A 24,377-nucleotide genomic window follows, 5' to 3' on the forward strand; every position below is an offset into this window, starting at 1 on the left:
ATATATGAGAAATCTGGTCATTTTGGAGAGAACCGTGAGATGGAGCAATGTTATGTGGTAGACAATGAAGGGGCAAATCAATACAGTAGGAAGGGGTCATCAAGCCGACTCTTACCTCAAAGTTCCAAAAATAAAAAATAAATAAAAAAGAAGAAATCACTTCCGTGTCTTGAAAACAATAATAAAAATAGGAACTGCTTTGATATTTCAGATAAAATAATACCTGGCAATGGCATTACTGTTGAGTACAGTGCCATGCTACAATTATACAGACCAAGATAACTTGCTCTAAAAACAACAAAAATTGAAATTGACAAAGGTCTGACCTACATGCACTTAAAAAACTGCACAAGCCAAAATCTAATGTCACCGCACAAGCTCTTTCAAGGTGAAAAGAAATGCTTGGACCAAAAAGAAACAAAAGAAATCCGACATCCCATATTATTACCCCAGTGGCGTATGCAAGGTTGCTTCAATGAAAATTAGCATAACAATTCATTTGATCACGCATATCCTCCAAGGTCTCAAGGAATAAGCATTGGGTCAAAACGTATTAATCTGCAACAAATTAAACTAGTTTCTAGGGGCTCCAAGCAGTTAAATGAGAAAACAAACATAATAAATACAATTAAAAATTCAAAACAATAGTAAAATAATAATAATAATAATAATAATAATAAAACCTAGAACCTAGAACCAGCAAAAATAAGATGATTTCCACTGGTGGATAAAAAAGGGCAAGAACTTGACCGGGTTCTGCCAATGTTACTCCTACAATTCTCTAAATAACAATACATGTGAACCTGTTTGTATCCATATCAAGCCTCAAATCACGTGCAACAGGTCTTATGCCCCCACAACATATCGTTATAGGCCCCTCATAAAGAATCAGGAAACAAAGTTTTCTCAGCTTCCTGTCAGATGTAAACGGGTTTGACATCATTACTCCCGAAACTTGTGGCACATGTCGGACACTTGCGGTACCGAGTTCCAATAATTCTTTGCACACAGGGGTTGCAGAACAAGTGGTAGCATTTTGTAATCACAACCTGGAGGGAAAAAGATCTTAATCACACAAAGACAATGATTTCATTCCAAACATACTGGAATACTTGCGTGCCCATCCCATCCCATCCCCCTAGAAAGCACCCAGCGTTAAAATTATATGTATTTATATTTTTTTGATCGGTAAAAATTATATGTATTTATTATCATCCATCAAAGCACAACAAAATACCAGTAAATAGACCAACAGTTGTTCCCTTAATCCAAAGTTACCATGACACCATATTCTCTCTCCGTGAGAAGGAGAAATGAACAAAGCATAAATGTTAAGTAGGACACACTTGACGTCATCACATTATGTGGAATTCTAGCTTGACCCAAGGGGGAACACTTGTAACAATATTGAAGATCTTTATTTCACATTTTTTTAATTGGAAAGAGATGATCTTAGGAGACTATTCACAGGAAACCTCAATGTAATAGACATCTGCATCAAGCAATTCATAAAAACTATAACCATAGTTATTTAGTAGCCTCTCCAAGTACTACTCGCCTAAGGCCTCGTTTGGTTGTGCAGTTCAGATGAGATGAGATGAGATGTTTTGTTGAAAGTTAAATAAAATAATATTATACTATAAATTTTTAATATAATTCTTGTTTTGGGATTTGAAAAAATTAAATTGTTTATTATATTGTATGGGAGTTTGAAAAAGTTGTAATGATTATATGAGATAAGATGAGATGGTTTGGTTGTGTAACCAAACCAGCCCTAGTCCAATCTGCACAATCACAACATCCCTGAAGAGGAGGAAAGGGAAAGAGCTTCTGTTCCTAACTCACTTGTGTTGCACAGGTAGATCTGCCAAATGCATGAAAAAAAACGGAGCTGAAGCATCAAAGCTCAATTGCTATCATTTTACGAGGTTGAGCCCCCACCTAGGACTTGGGATTTATTTATTTATTTATTTTTATGTCGGGAAACCTCTCCAAGGCAGAGCCCTTCGGACCTACCCCTGCAAAGTAAATCCCAGTCCAGTGCACCGCACCCTCGGAAGTTTCTCTACACGAAACTGGTTAAATCACTGGCTTTTCACCAGGAGGTGTGACCCCAAATGATTGTTTGCACCCATGAGGTGTTGAACCTTGGACCTTGAAGGGAGTGATACCCCAAATCAAGGCCTTCACCACTTGGGCCAAGGGGTTAGGACTTGGGATTTTTATTTTACCGAGGCTGAAATCATTTTATTTTTTTTTCGGACAAGTTATATACTACTAGATCATAACAATATGCAAATCACAAAAATCTGCAGCCTTCAACACAAACTGCCATGCAACACCAGTAACACTTGGGATTTCTCCTTTTTTCCTCTTTTCGTCTCCAAGAATACAAAAAAGAATGAACATGAAACTCAAACTACCCATTTTTTTAATCATTCGCATAGGATTATTAAAGTGCACACCAAATGTTAACTCTAGTTATTATATATAATTTTTTTTGTCCTATTCTAAACAACAGTTTGGAAATAGAACAAATAGAAATTCCAAATGGCAAAAAATAAGGTCGACCAATTCATCTTCGACAGTTTTTTGGATGTGTAGCAGATAATGAAACCAAAACAAACTTACCCTCTTTCAACATATATATAGTATGAAATGTGTCCTGTAAATTGTTAGCCAAGCACTAAGCAAAGTTTGGGGAAACTGTTTTCAGCTGCCCTTTATTAGGTGTGAAATAGGTTGGAACTAGCAGTCGTGATCCACATCATTAAACCTATTTCAGGTGAAAAATTCCATTTTCCGTGTTTCACAAATCCACTTCTTAAACTGGGAACCATACTTCAATAACCACTTACTCCAAGATAAAAACAATACTAAAGCCCGTACAATAATAAAATTGCAGATCAAATATTTATTTACCTCTTTTGTCCTGTCAAGGCAGATGCTACACTTCAGAATATCCCGATATTCTCTAAGTTCCTCCCGGAGCTTTTCAACAATTGATGAGCCCTCTGTCTCTGCTTTAAGACGTGTAGCCTTTCTCCTTACAACTTCCAATTCCTCCTCTATTCTTTTCTGGTCAAACCTGACCAAGAATGAAAAATTGATCACCACCCACACACGGCAGAATTTTTTTTTTGACAGGTAAACCCACACACTGCAGAAATTGGAAGTAAAGAAGCACAATATTTTCTGTACCTTTCCCTCTCAAGTTCTATCTGCAGCTCCACAAGCTCCACTCGACTTTTTTCAACCTTAGATTGTGATTCCTCTAGTGACTCCTGTGCCTGCTGAAATGATCTTCTCACATCCAACAATTTCTTATGTGTACTTTCCAAGGTAAATGAACCATGAAGCTTATCATCTATGAGTTTCTGAATTTGTTCTGAGCAAATTTTCAACTGCAAAGCAAAGCACATTTGACTCAAAATATTCCTTTGTTATGAGAAAATTTTAAAGTGGAAGCGTCATTTGAACTCAAGATATTTACACTGTTGTTATCAATTCAAATCCAAAATTATGACTCAAAATACCTGATCTTCGATCCTTGAAGCTTTCATGTCAAAAAAGCAGAGAGATGCATTCGCTTGCTGAACCTCCCTCTCCATGGTTCGTTTTTCCATGATCAGAGTATCCTGAAGCTGCCTTGTCCTGACACCCTCTAATACCAGCTGAACAAACACTTATTTCATAAATTGACATTCTATATACAGAACAACATAAACAGCTAACCCACAATGTAACATACCAATTAATGAATGATGAAACAGAAGTTTCAGAGGTCTGAAAGTCAACAAATACTAGCTATAGCCTATAGGTTTAAGTGAAACTCAACCACATATACAAGAGCTGTACAATGTTTAACTCAAGGCAAAACACACAAAGTTTCTCAACATGATGAAATTTACAGGGCAAGTCTATCATCAGCAAATGCATCATGTCTTGTAGTAGCAGCAATATGCAGCTCGAACACCTTGCTTTAAATGCAGTTACACAAGTTCTATGAACGTATGAAAGGACCACAACGTATATCCTGGCACTAATACCACAATTAGAACCTACTACCTATATATTTAAACAACATACATCTTCATAAGCTGACGGCTGTTGTAATAACCCTGATTGACCTTAGCACCAATTCCATATATGGAGCAAGCAGGGCATGTGAACATAAACAAAAATCCGCTATTTGTAATGAGATATAAACAACACAACCCCTCACTTTTCATCTTTCATTAGAACAATACATGTCCAAAGCATGTCAATCAAGTCTTGTTTGGGTGTCCAAAAGGGAGTTGATTTAGATTACAGACATATACAAAACAATCACTCTTAACCCCATATAGTGGGATAGTTTATGCAGGACCATGGCTCATGAAGCAATGGTCATTACTTCTGGAATCAAGAATGAACATTATTGGGGTAAGAGCAGTAATATTAGACCAAAACAATGACACACATCTGACAACTTAATATCCATAACAAGAATTAAACCCATTACCTAAAACCAAAAGAGTAAGAAATATCAGCTGAAGGAACAAAAAATACTACATCATCTCGTAAAAAAAAGTGAAAACACACAAACCACAATCAAGCTATGTCCCAATTTGCAATCACCCCCCGAGACTATCAATTTTGGAAATCACCCCATCAAACTACAAAAAGATTGTAATATACACCCTCAGAAATATTGACATGAATACCCTTTATAAAATAATTAAATTTTAAAAAATAATAGAATCAAACGCAATCAAATAAAAAAAGTAAAAATATATATATAATTTGTAAAAAAATATTTAAAGACGTTAAAAAACCAAGAGAAACTGGAGATTAATTTGTTAAAAATTAAAAATGTTTTCTAAAAAATCATTTTTATTAAAAATTAAAAAACCTTTTCTAAGAGACCAGTTTTATTTTTAAAAGTTAATTTTTATTTCTGTAAAAAATATTCAGCTTTTTCAAAAATGTTTTTCTTATAAGTGTATTTTTTATTTTTAAAAATTTATTTTCTTAAAAACTAATTCTTTTGAATGTAATAGGGCATTGTCTTTTTTTTCTTAAGATTCTTTAAGAATAGTTTTTTTATTTTAGGGGAAAAAGGGGGGTACATTGCATTTTTTGAGAGTTTGAAGGGTGATTGCCGAAGGTGATAATTTGGCAAGTGATTTCAAATTGGGTGGTAGTTCGAGTGGAGTTTGTGTATTTTCCCCTAAAAGAAAATTGCGTGATAGAAAATTACCTTAATGTTATAGTCATCTCTCTCTGTAATTTGCTGCAACAGATGTTGGTTTTGATTCTGCATATCGTCATATGCCTGTCCAATTGACTGAAGAAAAACAACATTAATTAAATCAATTTTATGATTGTTTATAAGTCCCCAGATTTTTTAGATTCCAGGATACTAACCTCTATTTCAGATAAGTATGACTCATTTTCTTCATTCTTGGACTTCAGGACATCAGTAAGTCTAGAAATATCCCTGAAACAGAATTAAATTTGAATTTTTAAAGTACTTCTTTTACACCGTTATCATGTTTAAACAACAAAAAACCAATGGTCAAATAGGACGTAAATGGTTCCTACTTGGATCATGCCCAGAAGAGTAGTGTGGAACATGATTCCTACTTGCCCAGTATGGTGCACATGGTGGGAAAGGAACGGGAGGAACTTTGAGGATCGCAAATGGACATTGAAGGAGCTCAAAACTCTGAGTTTATGTTCTTTTTCTTTTGAAAGCCTCTAAAGACTTTAGTAGGTTAAGTTTTTATGATTTTCTGTACCGTTTTCTAATTCAAAATAGATGACTCTTGTATACACGTTGTGTACCTGGATGCACCTTTTGTTTTTTTTTTTGGCATTATTAGGGAAGCTTTATTACTTACATAAGAAAGTATAACATACAATATTCTAGATCATCAGGAAACTAAGGCCTTGTTTGGTTACACGTATGGGATGAGAAATCTGTAAATAATAGTGAGATGGTTTGAGTTAAGATATTTTATAGGGTTTTGGGAAATGAGAGAAAAAGTTGAATAAAAATATTATAAAGTTAAAATATTATTAGAATATAATTTTTTTAATATTATTTTTGTTTTGGAAAAGTTTGAATTGTTTTTTGTGTTTTGTTTGAAAGTTTGGGAAAGTTGTAATGATTAGGTAATGATTAGATGAAAAAATTGAAAAGCTAAAAATTTGAAATTGAAGAGTGTTGTGTTTGAATGGTGGATGTTGAGATGAGATGGGATGAGACCATCTATGAAACCAAATGGGGCCTAAATGATAAAACGAAGCATTTAAGTTTTCAAACACAATACCAACCAGGTTTACGTAACACAAAGCTCTCACAACAATGTAACAACTAATGGTTGTTTCTTGATAAGAAAAATACATTCAACATGCCAAAGCGCAGATCCATAGTAAACTAGAAATATACAAGAGAACAACTAAACATAAATATTTTTTTATACGAGTAGTCAAATAGTTCATTAAAAAAAACACAAAGGGCATAGCCCAGGTACAAGAGAAAACAGAAAAATAGATAATAGAATGTAACAATAGTGAGATACCCCATTTGATAAGGATAAGGATAGGTGGTGAATGAGATCACACATTGCTTGAGAATGATTTCTTACTCTTTATAAGGTTCCAATGGGGCTCCAATTGTATCATTGACTAGTTCTTTTGGAATATAGGCCATGTGGTTTGGGCCTTCTATTGGAAGATTACAAATAGCTCCCAGATTTAAAACATCCAAAAAACTAAAAGAAAATGACACTTGATGTAGCCATCCAATCAAAGTGTAATGTTCAAAACATTATCCTAGAAACAAAAGCTTAAGGGCCAATTTGGATACTTAGAATATCTCAGTATATCTGTGAATAGAAGTGAAATGGTTTGAGTTAAGATATTTTATTGGGTTTGGAGAAATGAGAGAAAAAGTTGAATAAAAATATTATAAAGTTAAAAATTGTTTGAATATTATTTTTTAATCTTATTTTTATTTTGAAACTTGAAAAAGTAGCATTGTTTTTTGTGTTTTGTTTGAGAGTTTAGGAAAGTTGTAATGATTAGGTAATGATTAGACGAAAAAGTTGAAGATTTGAAATTGAAAGTGTTTTGTGTTTTGAGTGATGTTTGGAAAGGAAATGTCTAAGAATACTTGAGAACAATTGTGTTGCCAAACAGAGCCTAAGTTTCATCCCTGGTTGTTAAACAACCATAAACATTATGATATCTACTCCTCACAAAAGCTTGCATTAGTTATAACAGAGCCACATTCAAACTATTACACTCCACAACATATCAACCACCACCCAAGCTTCATCCTATATATCCCAAATAAAGGTATAAAGGGAAAAGAACAACAACTACCAGGAAAAGCTCTCCAGAAAAACCATTGGAGCAAAACAGGTTCTACTCGGTTCACAAAACATACCTATCAATGACCTTTCTAAGATTAATAGAGTTATCTACTGTCGGGATCTTTTTTTTTTTTTTTTGATAAGTAATAAGTTATTTTATTGATATGAAAGAGGCATAGCCCAGGTACTGTCGGGATCTTTTTTGAAAGCAGCTTTCCAGATACCCAGATATATATATATATATATATATAGAGAGAGAGAGAGAGAGAGAGTAACATGCACACAATGGTTTTCATAGAAGATATTTGAATTGAAAAAACGTTAAAAAAATCTAAAAAGAAGGTTCAACAGTAACAGCAGGTCAAATAAAATGTTTTGCCTCATCATAGTAAACCAAACCTTTTAGAAGCTTCTAGTCTCTGCCTCAGCTCAGCAATCTCAGCTTCTGCTGCAGCAAGTGTTTGTTGGGAAATGGCCTCATCCTCATTTGCTGTCTTGACTCGCAATTCCAAGTTGTGCTCGTCAAGAGAGGATTTCAAAGTTTGGACATGAGCCCATGCCTTGTATTCCAAGTCCCTGGCTTCCATGACATCCCTGCAGATCTTATAAGCTTCTAAGAACAGTGACATCATGATACCACACACTAACTAATATACCTCACATTATCCAAGCCACCCATAAAAAGTAATTGAGCTGAATGCGCAAAACTTACTTTATGCAGAATTTAGTTGTTAGACCATATTGACATTATGCAATCATAAGCATATCAAATTATAAATGTGAACTAAAGGAAAAAGATCTGTGCAGAATCTCTAACCTTGAATCAGTGGATTCACGTCTATACATTTCCAAAATCAACTTTAACTCCCTATCACTTTCTTTTAAATCTTGGACCTGAAAAAGAAAACAGGAAAACTAACTAAAGCCAAATCATTGGTAGATTGTATACTTCAATTGATAAAGAACGGGTCAAACAGGCCCCTTTGAAACCAAAGATTCAATATGAAAACAAATAACATAATTTTCTCAAGAAAACAACTCTGCTCACAGCGTGAATGTGTTGTACCAAACAGGAGATTGCATCAGTACAGATAAAGGAATGGAAGTGAAAACACATCAATGAAAAACATCAACAGGCATAGGATTCTTACAAAAAAATTCTACTTCATATAGTTCCCCATAATTGCTATTCCTTCCAGTGAGAGGATGGCCTCCTCATTTAAGTCATGTCTCCAAGGAGCCTGTGTTCAATGATCAAAAAATTCACTCCAAACACTACGGGGTTGTGATGCAGGGGAATCTGGTCTTTAGAAAAATATTAGGAGGGATGGGTGTGATAGCTGCCATATGCACTCTTGTAGTTCAGCCTGCTTTGCCTTCCTTTGAAGCAGCAATATCAGATTTTGAAGCCACTTATTCGGTTTGGTGTGTGGTATAGGAACCAACCACTTAATTATATAGCACACTTCAAGGAAGCATCGGTAGCAGACAATTTACAAATCAGGTATATTCTACCAAGTTGACGTGGGAGGTGAGAACATGTTTTGGGGCCCTTCCAAAAAAGAGGTGTTTGAAGTTAAATCTTTCTCCAGATGCCTTTTTTCCCATGATAGCACCACCTTTCCTTGGAGGAACATATGGTGTAGTAAGGCTCCACCTGAGAAGGGGATATTTAGCCTCAACTAGTGTTAGGGAATACCTCACCGTGGACAACCTAAGAACGGCATCTTGTCATAGTTGACTGATGTTGTGTGTGTAATTAGGATTGGGGGACCATAGAGCATCTGTTATTTCACTGTGAGATAGCTAGTTCTCTATGGAGTTTGATAAATGGCCTCTTCAGGCTAGCTCGGGTTATGCCTCACCAGGTGGGTCTATTTTGGAGTTGGAAAGGGAAGTTTGAGTCACCAAAGAAAATATTTGCGGAAAATAATTTTGCGTCACTCAATGTAGTGTATCTGAAGAGAAAGGAATAGCCACAACTTCAAAGACATTGAGAAGTCGATGATGGATCTTAAGTCTTTTTGAATGCTCTTTACCAATTGATGGGTGCCATTTTTTGTCCTTCTAGTTTAGTTTTCACAAGTTTATGCATCTTGTTTTTCTGTCTAGGGTTTTTTCTTGTATACTCCATGTGTACTTGGCTAGTGCCCTTTTTAGCTTATTAACAAAAGTATCCTTAAAACAAATGTCATTGTATAGGTCAAGTTTATAAAATTATCGTACAGAGCTATTTTCCCCCAATAAGTAGCACATACTCAAACTGGTACCTCCACAGTATAAATGAACTTCCAAAAAAACGTCATTTGTAAGTTGTACAATTCTTGAACGAGTGAAAATGTAAATGAGAAATATTTCACGGAAATTCCACATATATATCCATTTGACAGTTTGGGGCATCCAGATACAAGAGAAAGAACATATCGTACCAAAGCTTGCAGCTTTTGCATCTCTGCAACTTGGTCAGCAGATCTTGCAGATGAGGCTTCACATTCTTTCACCTGCTAAGAGAAAAAAGGAGCTTCTTCAACTGCATCTAAGAATATGACTGAACAGATAAGAATACTAACCTTCCTCTCAAGAATACAAGAAAGAGATTGGACATCAGCCCTGAGAGAATGAACATCTGAAGCAGCCTCTTTGTATTTACTTAGTTCACTTTGCATAATGCTCATGTCTTCAGGAAATGAAGAAAGCAAGGTTTTAAATTCTGCAATGATTTCTTTTCTTCCTGCAACACAGAGTATCTTCATCATTATTGCAGCATAACCCTTCAGAGATGCAGTAGCACATGTTCAATGATCAAAGAAAAGCATCATGTTTATTATAACCTGGTTCTCTTGAGGCCTCTTTTAGCTTAGATTCAATCATATTAATCTCCTCAATCTGTTTCTGTATCTCTATCCCCAGATCAGCAGCTCGGAAATCAGCAACGGCAGATGATCTTCGGAAAACATCAGCAATGTCATTTTTAATATTCAATTCTCTCTCCCTCCACAGAATGTTATCCTTCTCAACCTACAATCACCAAGGAAAAAGTATGGTAAGCTTCAGAACCAAAACCCTTGCAAAAAAGATGACGGATGGAGGCATAAATGAAACTACCGACCAGTTACAACCTGTAGTTTTTCATATAAGGCCTGATACTGCAAAACTTCTGATTTTGACTTTTCTGTTTGATCTCTCACCAGGAGGTAAGCATTGGAAGAGGAAATACACTTAACATTCTTCAACATGTTCTGTCATGAAATATCCCCATTCTAATTATGTGACTGGATAAACAGAACTGTTATTCAAAATGATTCTTTAGAAAGAAGTATTTGCAAGTATGACACCAGCAGAGACATCAATGTAATAGAAAGTGACCTGCAAACTAGATAAGTGCTGCAATATTTTTATCCTTTCATCATGAAGACCTTTCAGTTCTGTAAGCCGACATGAAGCTTGGTCCTGTGGAGCTCAACCCAATTAATGTGCACGTCTCTTCCAGTTTAAAATTTTCTCAAAATGCTGACCAAGAGAGGAAAAAAAAAAGTCCAAGACAAAGGAATAAAATTGTCTCAAGTCAACACTTACTGTTAGTTCTTTGAGAGTGGATTCCATATCATGCAGATCCTTTTGTGTATCTCTAACTCTATCTCCAGCACCTTGATTATTTCCTAGATTCAAGATAGGGAAAAATGCCCCTTTTGCAGCATTTCTCTGTGCTTTCAGAGATGCTAAATTGCAATTATTTTCTTCTAGCTCTGAAAGTGCAACCTCCAACTCCTCTTCAAAAACCAACAAAATTGAGTCACTCACCGCCTAGCAGAGCATCAAAATCAATGCCTACATCAACCCGGTCTTTTTTTTTTTTGGAAAAAAAAGGTTCTCTTTTTCTTTCAGGTTGGGTGGAGGGGGCTTTAAAATATCTGGAATTTAGAATGGCATAACTTGTACCAATTGCATGTGTCTCATTATGTTGAAGGACAGTAGGCAATTTAAGGGATCAATGTGCATATGCATGGTCTTCACACATGTTTCTATCATTTTTTTAGTGAACAAAAAAAAAAAAAAAAAATTAAAAGAGGGTACTTGGAAGCTAGAGTAGAATAATTCCAACCTTCACCTCGCACGAAGGGGGAAGCTCTCAAGAATAAACACTTGCGCTCGAAGGCTCAAATCTCTAAATATTGCTAGCAGTTGATCCCCAGACATTTTTCTTGGTCCATCAACTAATCTTATTCTTGAATTTCGTTTGTGAGATTGATAAAAATGTATAATTTATAACTTGTAAAAATAATATGCTTCACTCTTTCTGCCATGTAATATGAATATGACCTTTGTTTTTGGATGAGTATGTCAGATGCGTTGACATTTATGAAATTCATGATATCACCCTTGTTTTTCTTTTTACAAGTAAAGTTGCCACAAATTATTACAGAGCACTAGGGGTACCACCCGAGTACACTGTAGGTATACAAAAGATATTTTTATAAGTAAATCAAAGAAAAGAAAAGTGAACAACAAGAATTCATCAGATATATATATATATTTTTTTTGATAAGTGTGTGTATATATATATATATGATAAGTAATTCATCAGATATTTTCTTAAGTCAAAGAAGAGAATTCAGAAAATCTACAAAAGAAGAGGATGACGTGAATAATGCAATTGGAAAACCTTTATTGCTTAGGGGGCTATGTTAATACTGCAACTGGAAAGCATAAATGCCAATTTGTATCCAGCACAGGAAAAAAAGTTTTCTTGAAAAGACACCTCCATTAGAAGCTACAAAAAAATGCATAATAAAAGAGGAAAGACAAAAATTTATTGTTAGGAAGCCCTTTAATATCTACTCTACTACATTCACATCCCAAGAAATTTGTCTTAGTAAACTAATCATTGCAAATTATTACACCATGCATTCCAGTCTCATCACAGGTTTCAATTCTGAACTTCTTCAATCTTTTTTTCTAATTGGTGAACAAAATTTTATTGTCATAAGAATAAGCAAAAACCCAAGTATAGAGGACGTATACAAGAGCATTGCCAATGCATGCTATTTTAGTGACACAAGAAAACTTTAAAATCTTTTTTACTAATCAAAAAAAAAAAAAAAACTTTAATCTTTCATGCATTTTGAATACAATGTTCAAATAGAAGTAAATGGTGTAACTGACAGCTGCTCAGGGATCGCAATTATAGGTTATAGAAATAGTGATATAGCCAAAATTGCTACATCCGAAGCATACCCTTGCCATTCAATAGACAATGCTAACTGTCATATACTTGGCAGACAAACAATAGGACATTTTGCCATCTGACTCATGCCAAGTGCATTTTGAATTTCGACACACTGAATCCAGTTTTCACACGCACGCCAAAGCAACTGTATGGGCAAATATATTGCATATATATGATACTGATCTGCTACACTTTTCTTCTTTTTATTTTTTATTTTTCGGATCAGGCTACTGATCTGCTACACTTATGGTATCAATTTGTCATTGCCTATATCGATGCATACCAAGCCCCAATATCTGCCTCCCCCCACTAGCCTCCAGATTATCTTAAGCTTACTTGGGGGCGGGGGGGTGAGCTTTCTGAATTCCAACCAATTTTCAATTTTCAATTTTCAAATACTCACTTTCTTGCTGAGAAATGAGTCTACCCCATGTTTCATCCAAATTACTCACATTTCTCATTTAGTATTCACTCATATGATTGATGCTTTTGAGAGGTAAATAACTGACCAGATATATAATAAGAAAGTTACCTCTTAAATGTTTCATTTCAGCTTTATTTTTTGCATGAACGTTTTGGTGTCTCTGCAATTCCCTTGCAAGTGATTTGTGCTTCAAATGAAGATCACTAAATTCCATTCTCAAGTTCTTAACTTCTTTCTCTAAATCATGGGAGGTCTTTTGCCTGCTTGCACCTAGCAAAAGGAGAAGTACATGAATAGAACTGAGGGCTAACTTGAGGACCAACAAGGTCACAACAGAAAGTGTGAAAGTCATCTAGCCCTATTAATCCGTACCATCTTCTGGTAGTTCTTTCCACACTGCAGCTGATAATCCATCCTTTAGATACCGCAGGTTATCAATGGCAGCTACTATGTTGCGTAAAATGTTCTGTGTCTTTTCAGTGGCAGTTTCGCTATCTTCTTTCACATGATTTGCACAATTATATGTAGAAGAATTCTCTGTTGCACCTGTTTCTATGAGTCGACTAAGAAAAGCATCCTTAAATGTTGAGGGAACCCCATCTGAAAAGCATTTCAAAAGAGCCTTATCCACAAGTCGATTTGCACAATAGTGATGGCAATGATTAAATTAAAATCTGGAAGAGGGGGGGGGCAGCGATCATAAAGAGTACAACGATTCATTATAGTAATAACATTTCCAGGTACTCTCCATGTAGTTCGAACTTTATGCCCTTGATTGAAAGAGAACTTACACTTCACATTAGAATCGCCAATCACATTGCAAAAAAGGCGGCATCCACATAAACAAATGTTTGACAGGCTAGACAAATATAGCATAGGATACATTTTAGAATACCACAATCTCAAGTCTCTCATTTTTTCACTGTCCTATGTTCTGCTGCTTCCGAGAATTATAGGAACTCTAACAAAGACAAACATGTCACATACAAACTCTCAGAAGCACCATTTGATTATTGGAGTCCTTAAATGAATACTGGAAATTTGAGGTTTTACTGCATAATATACTGAATTAGAAAATGGTTTCTATAACAAAGAAAGCCATTCCAATCATTAATACAATATAAACAAGGCTCACTCAAAGATTACAAAATTTTTAAATTTGCAACCATCTCTACTGATTTGGAGTTTCTTGGGTTCTTACAAATATGGAGGCCTTCTGAGTAATGTCATTGATATTCATTAAAGGACACTAGGGCAGAACCCAAGCACATTGGGAGTATACATAAGAACACTTAGTGAGAAATTTGCTACAGAATTATGCAGAGCTACGAATATGCTTTTTGCTGATGGGTCAAAGAAGGAAAACCAAAATGAGAATGAGAACATCAACTTGGAGGTGAATCATAAAGACCCAAATACATCCATGGTGGCGAGGCGATCATATGCGGCAGCTCTGAAGATGGGTCATGCTTCGGGGGTTCACAGTGAGGGGATTGGTGAAAGTGGTCGGCAGATCACACCTCAGAACCAGCCTGTCACAATGCATAATTCTTTAAAGGAGATGGAAACCCAACTTGTCAAGTTGAAGGCAACGATAGCTTTCTAGTCTACAAAAATAGATCTGCTTTCAGCTGGAGGCAACAAGGTTGTAAGAAACAAGACTAAAATAGGCCCAAATCCTTTAAACTCATATAAAGGAAAATGGAAAATCGGATTCGGCCTTGTCCCTGTAACCAAATCCAGGAAAGTATGGCGGGTCAAAAGGAAATCTGGGCTATTTGAAGTGGGTCTACGTCTTGTATCAGCGTAGAGACATTAGTAATGGAATGCCATTCGTCTCAGGTAATATAGGATAGACCGATAGTCGGTACTACACCCTTGGTACCCGAAAAAACTATGGCTCCCTTGTCGGAATTGAAGGTAAATGCTATACTGCCAAGGTCTGTAGGAGATGTAGGACCCGCTGAAGTTGCACATAAAGGGTCACCAGAGGTGAAGGGACTTGATGTCATACCATTGGAGAGAACCAATGGAATTGCTAACATGGTATGGAATTTGAATATAGATTTGGCGTTGGTGCCTTGTGTAAAGGAATGCCTAGAGTCGGGAGTGCTGCTGGATACTAGGACTGGGGATAATGTCGCTCCCCTGGTCTCTCTTCCTCCAAGAGTGGATTGGATTCTACCTAAAGTTAATGAGATTCAGCAGTTCGTGAGAATTTCACATGGTGGATGTGAAGACCAATTTAAAGAACTAATCATTGCGATTGAGGCAAGCCACGTGCTTGAAACCAAATCAAATTTCAAGAAAAGCAGGGAGTTACAGCGTCTTTCTTGGGCAATTAACTACGACGCTAAGGGTGGTAGCTCAACTAGAGGGAAGTCTAAAGGGAGGGCATTGTGGAGACGGGAAACAAGGGGTTGGGGTTGGGGTTGAGGTCAGGTTTGGTATATTTTGGGCTGTTTTTCATAGGATTTTTGGATTATTAGGGGTTTTTTTATTATGGGCAAGGTGTTCTCTTGTATACATTCAGTGTACTTGGTTACTCCTTTTGATATATATAATATTTTTACTTATCAAAAAAAAAAAATCTAAAACCCCATGTTTTTAAAAAGCTCCAAATTGAAGATTTTGTTGAAAAGCACCTCCAGAGATTGCGGAAAACCACCGTAACAATTTTAAAAGTGCTTTAGGCGTATGTTATCAATAGTAGAGCTTTTTAACAAAACTCTCACATTTTTATTTTTCATCAGTAAATAAGTACATTATTATTTAAAAAACTCTACAAGTAAAATCTCAATTACCTACACAAATCCCAAACAGGCACTTAGTTAAGAATGGGAGTGAGAACAAGAATATGAAAATCTACAAAGTCGGAAGAGCTATATGCTAATGGGAGGTTCACAAATCATGTGATGATTTAAGCAACGTGATTTACAACTCTTATTAGGATATCTCCTAGTCTTCAAAATTCCACGCGTTGTGTTCATTTTGAATACTCCACAATAAACACAAAGGAGCTGTCCTCCATAAGTCTATTAGAAGAATTTTGAGAACTTGATTCCTTGTCTCATCACTGCCTTTGAGAAAGGTATTCTGATTAGCAATATTTCTTGTTTGAAAGTACCCTTCACATCCTTTTATGGAACCAAAACAAAATACTTCAATAAGGAATTAGGTACTAGAAGAAGAGGCAACAGCATTTTACTGACTCCTTACTAAACAACCAATTTCAATGCTAAGAGGCTATTAAGCATAAGAAAACTAATTCTGAGGCACTCAGAATAAACTAATCATTCAATGAAATAAAAGTAGCACAAAAGAATAAACAAAACAATATTTAAGGCAGTTGATCCTCACCATCAATAACTGGCAGATGTTTGCCATCTTGTTCACTGCTCAACTCTCTTGTTTTGATGGAAAATGACTCCAAGTCATTCACCAGCTGATCTCAGAAAAGAGACAATTACCATCAAGCAATATACTACAATTATGCAGACATAAAATCAAAAAAAACTGCCCAAGATTATTGAAGAGCACAGCAATGTAAACAAAAATATTATTGTTTTTTCTGTTAGAAACTAGTTTTCTCTCCGTACACTTTTTTGCTTCGTTGGTGTTTTTGCTCTTCAATGGCAATAATTCCTTGTGGTGATTAGTGTGTTGCCCAGTTTGCTGTGTAGTTGGGACCAGTGTTGGTTAGCCTAGAGTTTACAGGTTTTTATGAGTAGTTGTTTTGTGATGGATTCGAGTAGGAATGTTATTATTGATAAAAAATGTTTTGAGATTACGAAGACGAATGCAAGGTGGTGGAGAATCACCGAGAGCAGTTGTCGCGCGGTGAATCACATCTTCATTGAGCAAGACTCCTTGGGGTGGTTGGCTGGCATGGTAGAGGAAGGTATAGTTTCAGAGGGTCCCTCTGTTTTCATCAGGTCGCGTAGAACTGGTTCTCATGCGTTGGTGATTCAGAGACAACGCAACTCATATGGGAGTTTCTTCTCCTTATCAGAGTTTAGTCAAGAGAAACGGCGTGGCTTACTTGTGATTCCAGAAGGGAGGAAAGGTGTTGGTTGGAGGATTTTCGGTGAGTTGTTGAAGGAAATCGCTGCTACTGCTACCGCGACCTCCTCTGTTTTGGGAAGGGATAACAGAGGGAACCACCCATGGACGCTGCCTCCTCCACTACCACAGGGGCATGGAGTTTTTTCTTCATACAAGGAGGCTCTGTCTGGAGCTCCAATACTTGCAGAGGGTTCTGGCCCTCTGGTGAAGACGCTGCTCTGCAATGAAGCAAGTGTTTGCAGGCCTTTGTCGGGGCCAAGTATGGAAACTTTGCTACTGGCGTTGGCAGAGATGGAGAAGCAAGTGGGTGGATTAATACTTAATATGGGTATATTAAAAAGGTGTGTTGAGGAGGGACTTCAGAGGGAGAAGCTTTCTGTGGGGGGCCAAGTTGAAGGCCTCGGTAATGGGCCTGTGGTCGAAAATGGGCTTAAGGGGAAAGGAATTATTTCTGCTGGGCCTGCCATTCATACCCAGCAGCCCGTAGCCCAGGGTGCGAAGCCTGCGTGGAGACGAAAGGAAGCCCATGGCGCTAGCCCAATGTCGTCGCTACCGTTGACGACGGGTCAGGCCTCCTCGTCGGTGGAGGCGAGTTCGACGGTGGCAGTGTTGGGACCGCCGGTGAGTTCTGTGCTGCCTAAAGTGGTGTCGGTAGGTCGTAGAGTTGAAGATCCGATTATTAGTCCTGCCGGAATCCTCGCGTTGGCGACTCAAACGTCGGTATCCCTGGAACAGAACCCGAAGACGCAGACGCCGGTAGCCTCTGATACGTTCACTGAAGTCCTCAACGAAGTCAGTGGCCCTGCGCAAGCTTCGCTGGAACACGGGGCGTTTTCGAAGGGGCCGCCACCTTTCGTGGTGGCTCAGACTTCGCCGCCGGTATGTTCTGGCCTTCCTCACGACCCTCTGGTGATGAATACGCTACCAGTGCCGTCTCATATTCCCTTGTTGGAGGTAGTTGAATTTTCGGACTTAGTAGAGGCACAGATAGAGACGTCAGCTCCTTCTGGGCTGGTTTCTGTTCCCCTGGCTGCGAAAACAGTAAACATTGTGTTGGAACAGGTGGTAGAAGAGTCCGGTTCTCTCGAAAACTCTGGTTCTTTGATTCTGTATACGGCTAATAGGGATAGGGAGGAGGAACCTACTCCACTCTATTCCTTTCATCCCAATGTGTCAGACTGGGTTATCCGGAGAGCAATGGACATTAAGCACATGGTAGGAATTTCTTATGGGGATTTTGAAGCTGAATTTATGGCCTTACTTACAGCTGTAGAGGCGGTGAATGCCCAAGCAAAGTCTGATCAATCATTGGCTTCGGCTAAAAAAAGGGAAAGAGAACTCAAAAGGTTAGATTGGGCTATGAAAGAGGATGGAGGTGAGAAGAGTTCTACTCGGGAGCGTAGTAAGGGGAGGGGGAAGATGGTTGTCCCATGAAACCAAAAATAATTTCTTGGAATGTGAGGGGGCTGCATGATCCTAATAAGCGGCTCCAAGTTAGAAATTTACTTCGCCAGTGGAAAGGGGACATTATATGTTTACAAGAGACTAAATTGGAAGTTATTACTAGACAAGTAATTCGCAGTTTATGGAGAGGACAACATATTGGGTGGTCCTACCCACCATCAAAAGGTGCTTCCGGGGGTGTTCTAATTATGTTTGACACAAGGGTGGTGGAAAGGGCGGAAGAGTGTGTGGGTGATTTCTCGGTGTCTTGTTCTTTTGTCAACTTAGAAGACGGCTTTAAGTGGGCTTTTGCTGGGGTTTATGGCCCTAATCTTGATTCAGAGAGAAGATTCTTGTGGGAAGAACTGGCGGGAATCATCAGTTGGTGGGAGCTACCGAGTTGCATAGGGGGTGACTTTAATACTTCTCGTTTTCCAAGTGAGAGGTCGGGATCTTCTCGTATCACTTCAGCCATGAGAGATTTCTCTGATTTTATTTCAGAACAGGAGCTCATGGACATTCCACTATCAGGAGGCACTTTTACCTGGTCCAACAACCGTGATTGCCCATCATGGTCGAGGATCGATAGATTTTTGCTAACACCCGATTGGGAGTCACACTTTCCGGATGTGGCTCAAAGAAGATTACCCCGTTTATGTTCTGATCATTTCCCTATTATTTTAGATTGTGGAGGCATCAATGGGGGTAGAAGATATTTTAAATTTGAACATATGTGGTTAAAAACTGACGGTTTTGTAGACAGGGTTAGACAATGGTGGACTTCCTATAGTTTCCAAGGCTCTCCCAGTTTCATTATGACTAAAAAGTTGAAAGAGCTGAAACAGGACCTGAAGCAGTGGAATGAACAAGTTTTTGGCAATGTGCTTCAGCAAAAGCGCTCTCTTTTAGAGGAATTACAGGACTTGGAAGGTGAGGAGGAGGCTAGATCCCTTTCTGATCCTGACAAAATCCGTAAGAACCAGGTAGTTGCTGATCTTGAAAGGGTTACTTTGATGGAAGAGATTTCATGGAGACAGAAATCAAGGGTACTCTGGCTTAAGGAGGGGGACAAATGCACGAAATTCTTCCACAGGATGGCTAACTCTCACAGGAGGAATAATGCTATTGATACACTGATGGTAGATGGGGCAACTTCTTCAGATCAGACGGTTATCAAAAACCACATTCAACAATACTACCAACAATTATTATCAGAAGAGCATAATTGGAGACCGAGAGTGGATGGGTTGACTTTTAATATTCTAGATCAGCACAGTGCAGGGTGGTTAGAAAGGCCTTTTACAGAAGAGGAAGTGGGCAATGTTATCAGAAGTATGTCAAGTGATAAGGCTCCCGGTCCGGACGGGTTTACCCTGGGTTTTTTTCAAGCCTGTTGGGAGGTGGTCAAGGAAGATCTTATGCAAGTCTTTCTTGAATTTCATTCTAATGCTAGTTTTGAAAAGAGCCTAAATGCCACCTTTTTAGCCCTCATTCTTAAAAAGGTGGGATCTAGGGATGTGAGGGACTATCGCCCCATTAGTCTCGTGAACGGGATGTACAAGATTCTTTCCAAAGTGTTAGCAAATAGACTAAGCTCGGTGGTGGAAAAATTAATCTCGAAGCCGCAAAATGCGTTTGTCAAAGGTAGACAAATCCTTGACTCGGTTCTTATTGCAAATGAAGTATTGGATGGTCGGCTTAAGTCTAAAGAGCCTGGGCTACTTTGCAAGCTAGACATGGAGAAAGCTTATGATCATGTCAACTGGAAGTTCATTCTTTATTTACTTGAAAGATGTGGTTTTGGGGGGAAATGGCAGAAATAGATAGAATTTTGTATCACTTCAACTCGCTTCTCCATCTTGGTAAATGGCTCTCCAGTGGGTTTCTTCAACTCCTCTCGTGGCCTAAGACAGGGAGATCCGCTCTCCCCTCTACTTTTTTTATTTGTCATGGAAGCTCTCAGTAAGATGATTGAGGGGATGGTGGGTTACTCCAAGGCTTTTCGGTAGGGAATGGTGTTCTTAACATTTCTCATTTGTTATTTGCTGATGACACACTTATTTTTTGTGGTGCACACCTCGGTCAAGTCCAAGACTTGAGGGCGTTACTCCTTTGCTTTGCAGTAGTGTCAGGATTGAGTATTAACCTCGCTAAGTCGGAAATAGTGCCAGTGGGGGCCGTCCCCGATGTGGAAATTTTTGCTTCTACCTTGGGTTGTAAGATATCTTCACTTCCTATGAAGTATCTTGGTTTACCATTGGGTGCCTCTTTTAAATCTGAAAGGATTTGGAATGATGTAGTCGAAAGGGTGGAGCATAGATTGGCTGCTTGGAAGAGGCTTTACTTGTCGAAAGGTGGTAGGTTGACTTTGATTAAAAGCACTCTCTCTAACTTACCCACCTATTTCTTGTCTCTGTTCCCGCTTCCTACAAAGGTGGCTAATAGAATTGAGAAGTTACAAAGGGATTTTTTATGGAGCGGTTTGGGGGAAGAGTTCAAATTCTACCTGGTTAATTGGTCTACAGTTTGTACCCCAATTTCTGAGGGAGGTTTGGGGATTCGCCACTTACTGAAATTCAATCAAGCCCTCTTGGGTAAGTGGTTGTGGAGGTACCAAAATGAAAGTGAGGCTTTTTGGAGGGAGGTCATAGTTTCTCAGTTTGGGGACGCTTGGGGAGGATGTTCGAATGAGGTTTGAGGCACTTATGGAGTGGGTTTATGGAAAAACATTAGGAGTCTTTGGGGACATTCCGTGAGCAGGAACATTTTGTTGTAGGCGATAGTTCGCGTATCCGTTTTTGGTTTGATATATGGTGTGGTAACCATTGTCTACGAGATACTTTTCCTACCATCTTTGCGCTTGCAAGAGCTAAGGAGGCATCGATTGCCTTTCTCCATTCTTCAGCAAATGGCACCCCTCAATGGAATATTGACTTCATTAGGGCAGCCCATGACTGGGAATTGGAGTCTTTTACGGAGTTTTTTGTGGCTTTATATTCTGTAAGTATTCCAAGAGGCTCCGGTGATAAGTTGTATTGGAATCATTCTAAGAAAGGTATCTTCTCGGTCAGTTCCTTTTATCAAAAGCTTACGAACCCCGATTTGTCTATATTTCCGTGGAAGAGTATATGGAAGACGAAAGCTCCTTCAAAAGCAGCCTTCTTTGTCTGGACAGCATCTTTGGACAAGATTCTTACCATTGATAATTTGAGGAAACGACGGGTCATTATTCTAGATTGGTGTTGTATGTGTAAGAAGCAGGGGGAGTCTGTCAATCATTTGCTTTTACACTGTGAGGTGGCTAAGGCTGTTTGGGATGATGTTTTCTTAAGAGTCGGACTGTCTTGGGTTATGCCTTGGAGATTGGTGGATTTCCTCGCTAGCTGGACAAGACTACACGGAGATTTTCAGGTAGCGGCAATTTGGAGATTGATACCAATATGCCTGTGTTGGTGCATTTGGAGGGAGAGAAATGCTAGATGTTTTGATGATCAAGAGAGAACAAGGGACGAGCTTAAAGTTTCTTTTTTAAGACATTGTTCCTATGGGCGGGGGCTATAGTTTGTAACGGACGTAGTGTCCATGATCTCCTTCTTTCTATTGTTTCTTCTAGCTAGGTGTGTTTTCATGTATACTTCCTGTGTACCTGGGCTATGCCTATTTTTATGAATATATTATCTTTGATTACCGATCAAAAAATATAAACAAAAATAATTATTACCTTGTCCAAAGACTTATTGACCACTGCTAACGTGGAATCATATGGTTGTTGCTTCAGCTTCAATAGAGAGAATTTATTCTCAAGTGAAAAAGACTCAACCTTCTGAGCTTCTAACTTCTGGACAAGCTTTTGATTTTGATATTGAAGAACAGTAATATCAAGCTACATCACCACAAATGGAAAACATAAGTTAAAAACTATAAAGATAATGAAGAAGACCATTTATCTTTTTGCAACCCCAAAGCAGCTGAAAATGCGTGGTGTGAACATGTTAATATGGTATCGTCATAAAAATGCAAATGTAGGTTCCAACTGACAAAGGATGAAGTCATTCCGAAATTGGTGATCCAATTGTATGATCAAAATCCTAACAGCCAGATCACTTTTTCCCCTTAAAAAAGTAGGCTTTACATCTCCATCACAGCTAAAAGCACAATGCTATCACCAATTTAACCAAATTCCAGAAGCCAAAAATGCTGAGCACAGCACCATATTATAATCAACATCAAGTATATACAAGGCAATAACCACCAGAAATAAAGAAAAAAGATCCCTACAAATTTGCGGTCATCCAATTTAGCATCCAACATTCATAAAATGTGGTTTCAAGCTAGAAATGGAAATTCTATGCTAGTAACAAGCTAGCAATTCATAACCACCTCAACTGAATAAATTTTTCAGACAAGCCAGATAACACAAGGATAAAAGTACATGTACCAAATACACAAAACACTATAAAGTCAAAATAAACCCACAAAATTTCTTGAGCTACACAATATAACTTTCGAAAAATTAGAAAGTAGAAACTACGGAAGTAAACGCTCCTAACCTTTTTGTCCTCGGAAATGGGCAAAAAAGGTTGCTTCTTAGGAGTAGCAGCAGCCGTGGGTGATATGGAGCCAAAATGACGCCGTTTTCGGTCTGGCTCACCTGTGCTCCCCATGGAAACCCTAGCATCTACCCCCCACAAGCTCCACTAGCATTAAGCAACACCAAAATTTGGTATTACCATACCACTGAAAGGTTAGAACCCCCCTAATATAAATATCAAAACTAGATAATACAGAAACAAACCCTAGACTAATCAATTCCTCAAAACCCTAATTCAAACTTTCCACCAAAAATAATGTTCTTCTCTAGCTTCCAACCCCTAATTTCCCCAAACCTGCATCAAAGCTCTCTGTCTATATCTGCCTCCCTATCTCTGTGTTACAGCATGGATTCGAGGCTGTTTCTCTCTCAAACGACGCACTTTCTCCAGTTTCTCTATACCTCTCCGAAGCTCAAGTAGGAGAGAGAAAAATGTGCGAGATTTTGTGTGATTCTATAAAAGACCATGCACGGAATTTTGAGAAAGTTAGGAGGGTAATTTTGGTATTGAACGTGGCGGCCTTTGTGTTCGTCCACCTGTTCGAGGAATCTAAACGTGGTGACTGGTGACTACGTCACGGAGAAGTGGGAGCGAAGTTGGTGACTTGGCGGAGTCTGATTGGTAAAACCTGTGGAAAGAGCTCTGGGCACCATGCCTTGACTTGGATCAATTATCTATAAAAGAGTGAGGATCAATAGGTTGTTGCAGAAGGTCTCCGCTGTGCCGCGAGCTCTATTTTATTTTTATTTTTTATTTTTTTTGAGTAAACGGATGTTAACTTTTATTAAGAGAGGATTTATAAAATTAATTTGAAAAGTAAATCAATTACAATCGTTAATATCTTTTTAGTACACTTTCGTGATTGACATAGTCTAGTCCAGACAGTAAATCTCTAAAGACTTAGATCTTTAGAGAAAATACTACATCTGTCCACAATAGAGATTACAAAGCCCCATACCCCGACTAAGCAGGGTAGGATATACCAAACCCCAACAATCCCGTCAACGCAGATGGAAGACTAATACTTCATTCAGACCAATACTCTATTAAGAGGATTTTTTAAGAAAATGATATTTGCAGTGATAATTATTATTGTTTAATTTTTAAAAAAAAATGATTAAATATGATATATACATAATAAAAATTAATTTTTTAATATAAAACTTTAAAACAATTATACAATACTTACATACTCTATAACTATATCTAACATTATTATTAATTCTTTTACGGAGAAATTTTTAATTCTAATTTTTTTTCTC

General features: G+C 37.8%; 1 protein-coding gene across 3 annotated transcripts; it reads right to left on the reverse strand.

The window, feature by feature from the left end:
- Positions 1-801: 801 nt before the first annotated feature.
- On the reverse strand, positions 802-23,541 carry LOC108990481 (E3 ubiquitin-protein ligase BRE1-like 1). 3 transcript variants are annotated; one of them, XM_018964476.2, is made up of 19 exons: positions 23,074-23,539; positions 22,245-22,406; positions 16,376-16,460; positions 13,388-13,615; positions 13,124-13,285; positions 10,941-11,134; positions 10,731-10,814; positions 10,484-10,603; positions 10,196-10,382; positions 9,935-10,095; positions 9,794-9,865; positions 8,182-8,258; positions 7,764-7,958; positions 5,410-5,482; positions 5,243-5,329; positions 3,537-3,674; positions 3,202-3,404; positions 2,923-3,088; positions 802-1,049 (listed from the first exon to the last, which is right to left on the reverse strand). In XM_018964476.2, the coding sequence occupies exons 1-19, from the start codon at positions 23,185-23,187 to the stop codon at positions 918-920; spliced, it is 2,640 nt and encodes an 879-aa protein (XP_018820021.1). In that variant the 5' UTR covers positions 23,188-23,539; the 3' UTR covers positions 802-917. The 3 variants fall into 3 exon arrangements, with proteins under 3 accessions (XP_018820021.1, XP_018820012.1, XP_018820029.1); XM_018964467.2 differs by having other exon boundaries at positions 9,794-9,868; XM_018964484.2 differs by lacking the exons at positions 802-1,049; positions 2,923-3,088; positions 3,202-3,404; positions 3,537-3,674 and adding an exon at positions 3,718-4,658 and having other exon boundaries at positions 9,794-9,868; positions 23,074-23,541.
- Between the last annotated feature and the right edge of the window lie 836 nt (positions 23,542-24,377).

The sequence above is a fragment of the Juglans regia genome, chromosome 5 (genome assembly GCF_001411555.2).
Source record: "Juglans regia cultivar Chandler chromosome 5, Walnut 2.0, whole genome shotgun sequence".
In the NCBI taxonomy this organism is placed as follows: Eukaryota; Viridiplantae; Streptophyta; class Magnoliopsida; order Fagales; family Juglandaceae; genus Juglans; species Juglans regia.

Excerpts from the sequence above, each read along its gene's own strand:
- LOC108990481 (XM_018964467.2), bottom strand. The coding sequence starts at position 23,187 with ATGGGGAGCACAGGTGAGCCAGACCGAAAACGGCGTCATTTTGGCTCC. Across the intron at positions 13,286-13,387 it reads GAAAGAACTACCAGAAGATG|GTGCAAGCAGGCAAAAGACC; the intron begins GTACGGATTAAT and ends TCCTTTTGCTAG. Across the intron at positions 10,815-10,940 it reads CCACTCTCAAAGAACTAACA|GACCAAGCTTCATGTCGGCT; the intron begins GTAAGTGTTGAC and ends TGAGCTCCACAG.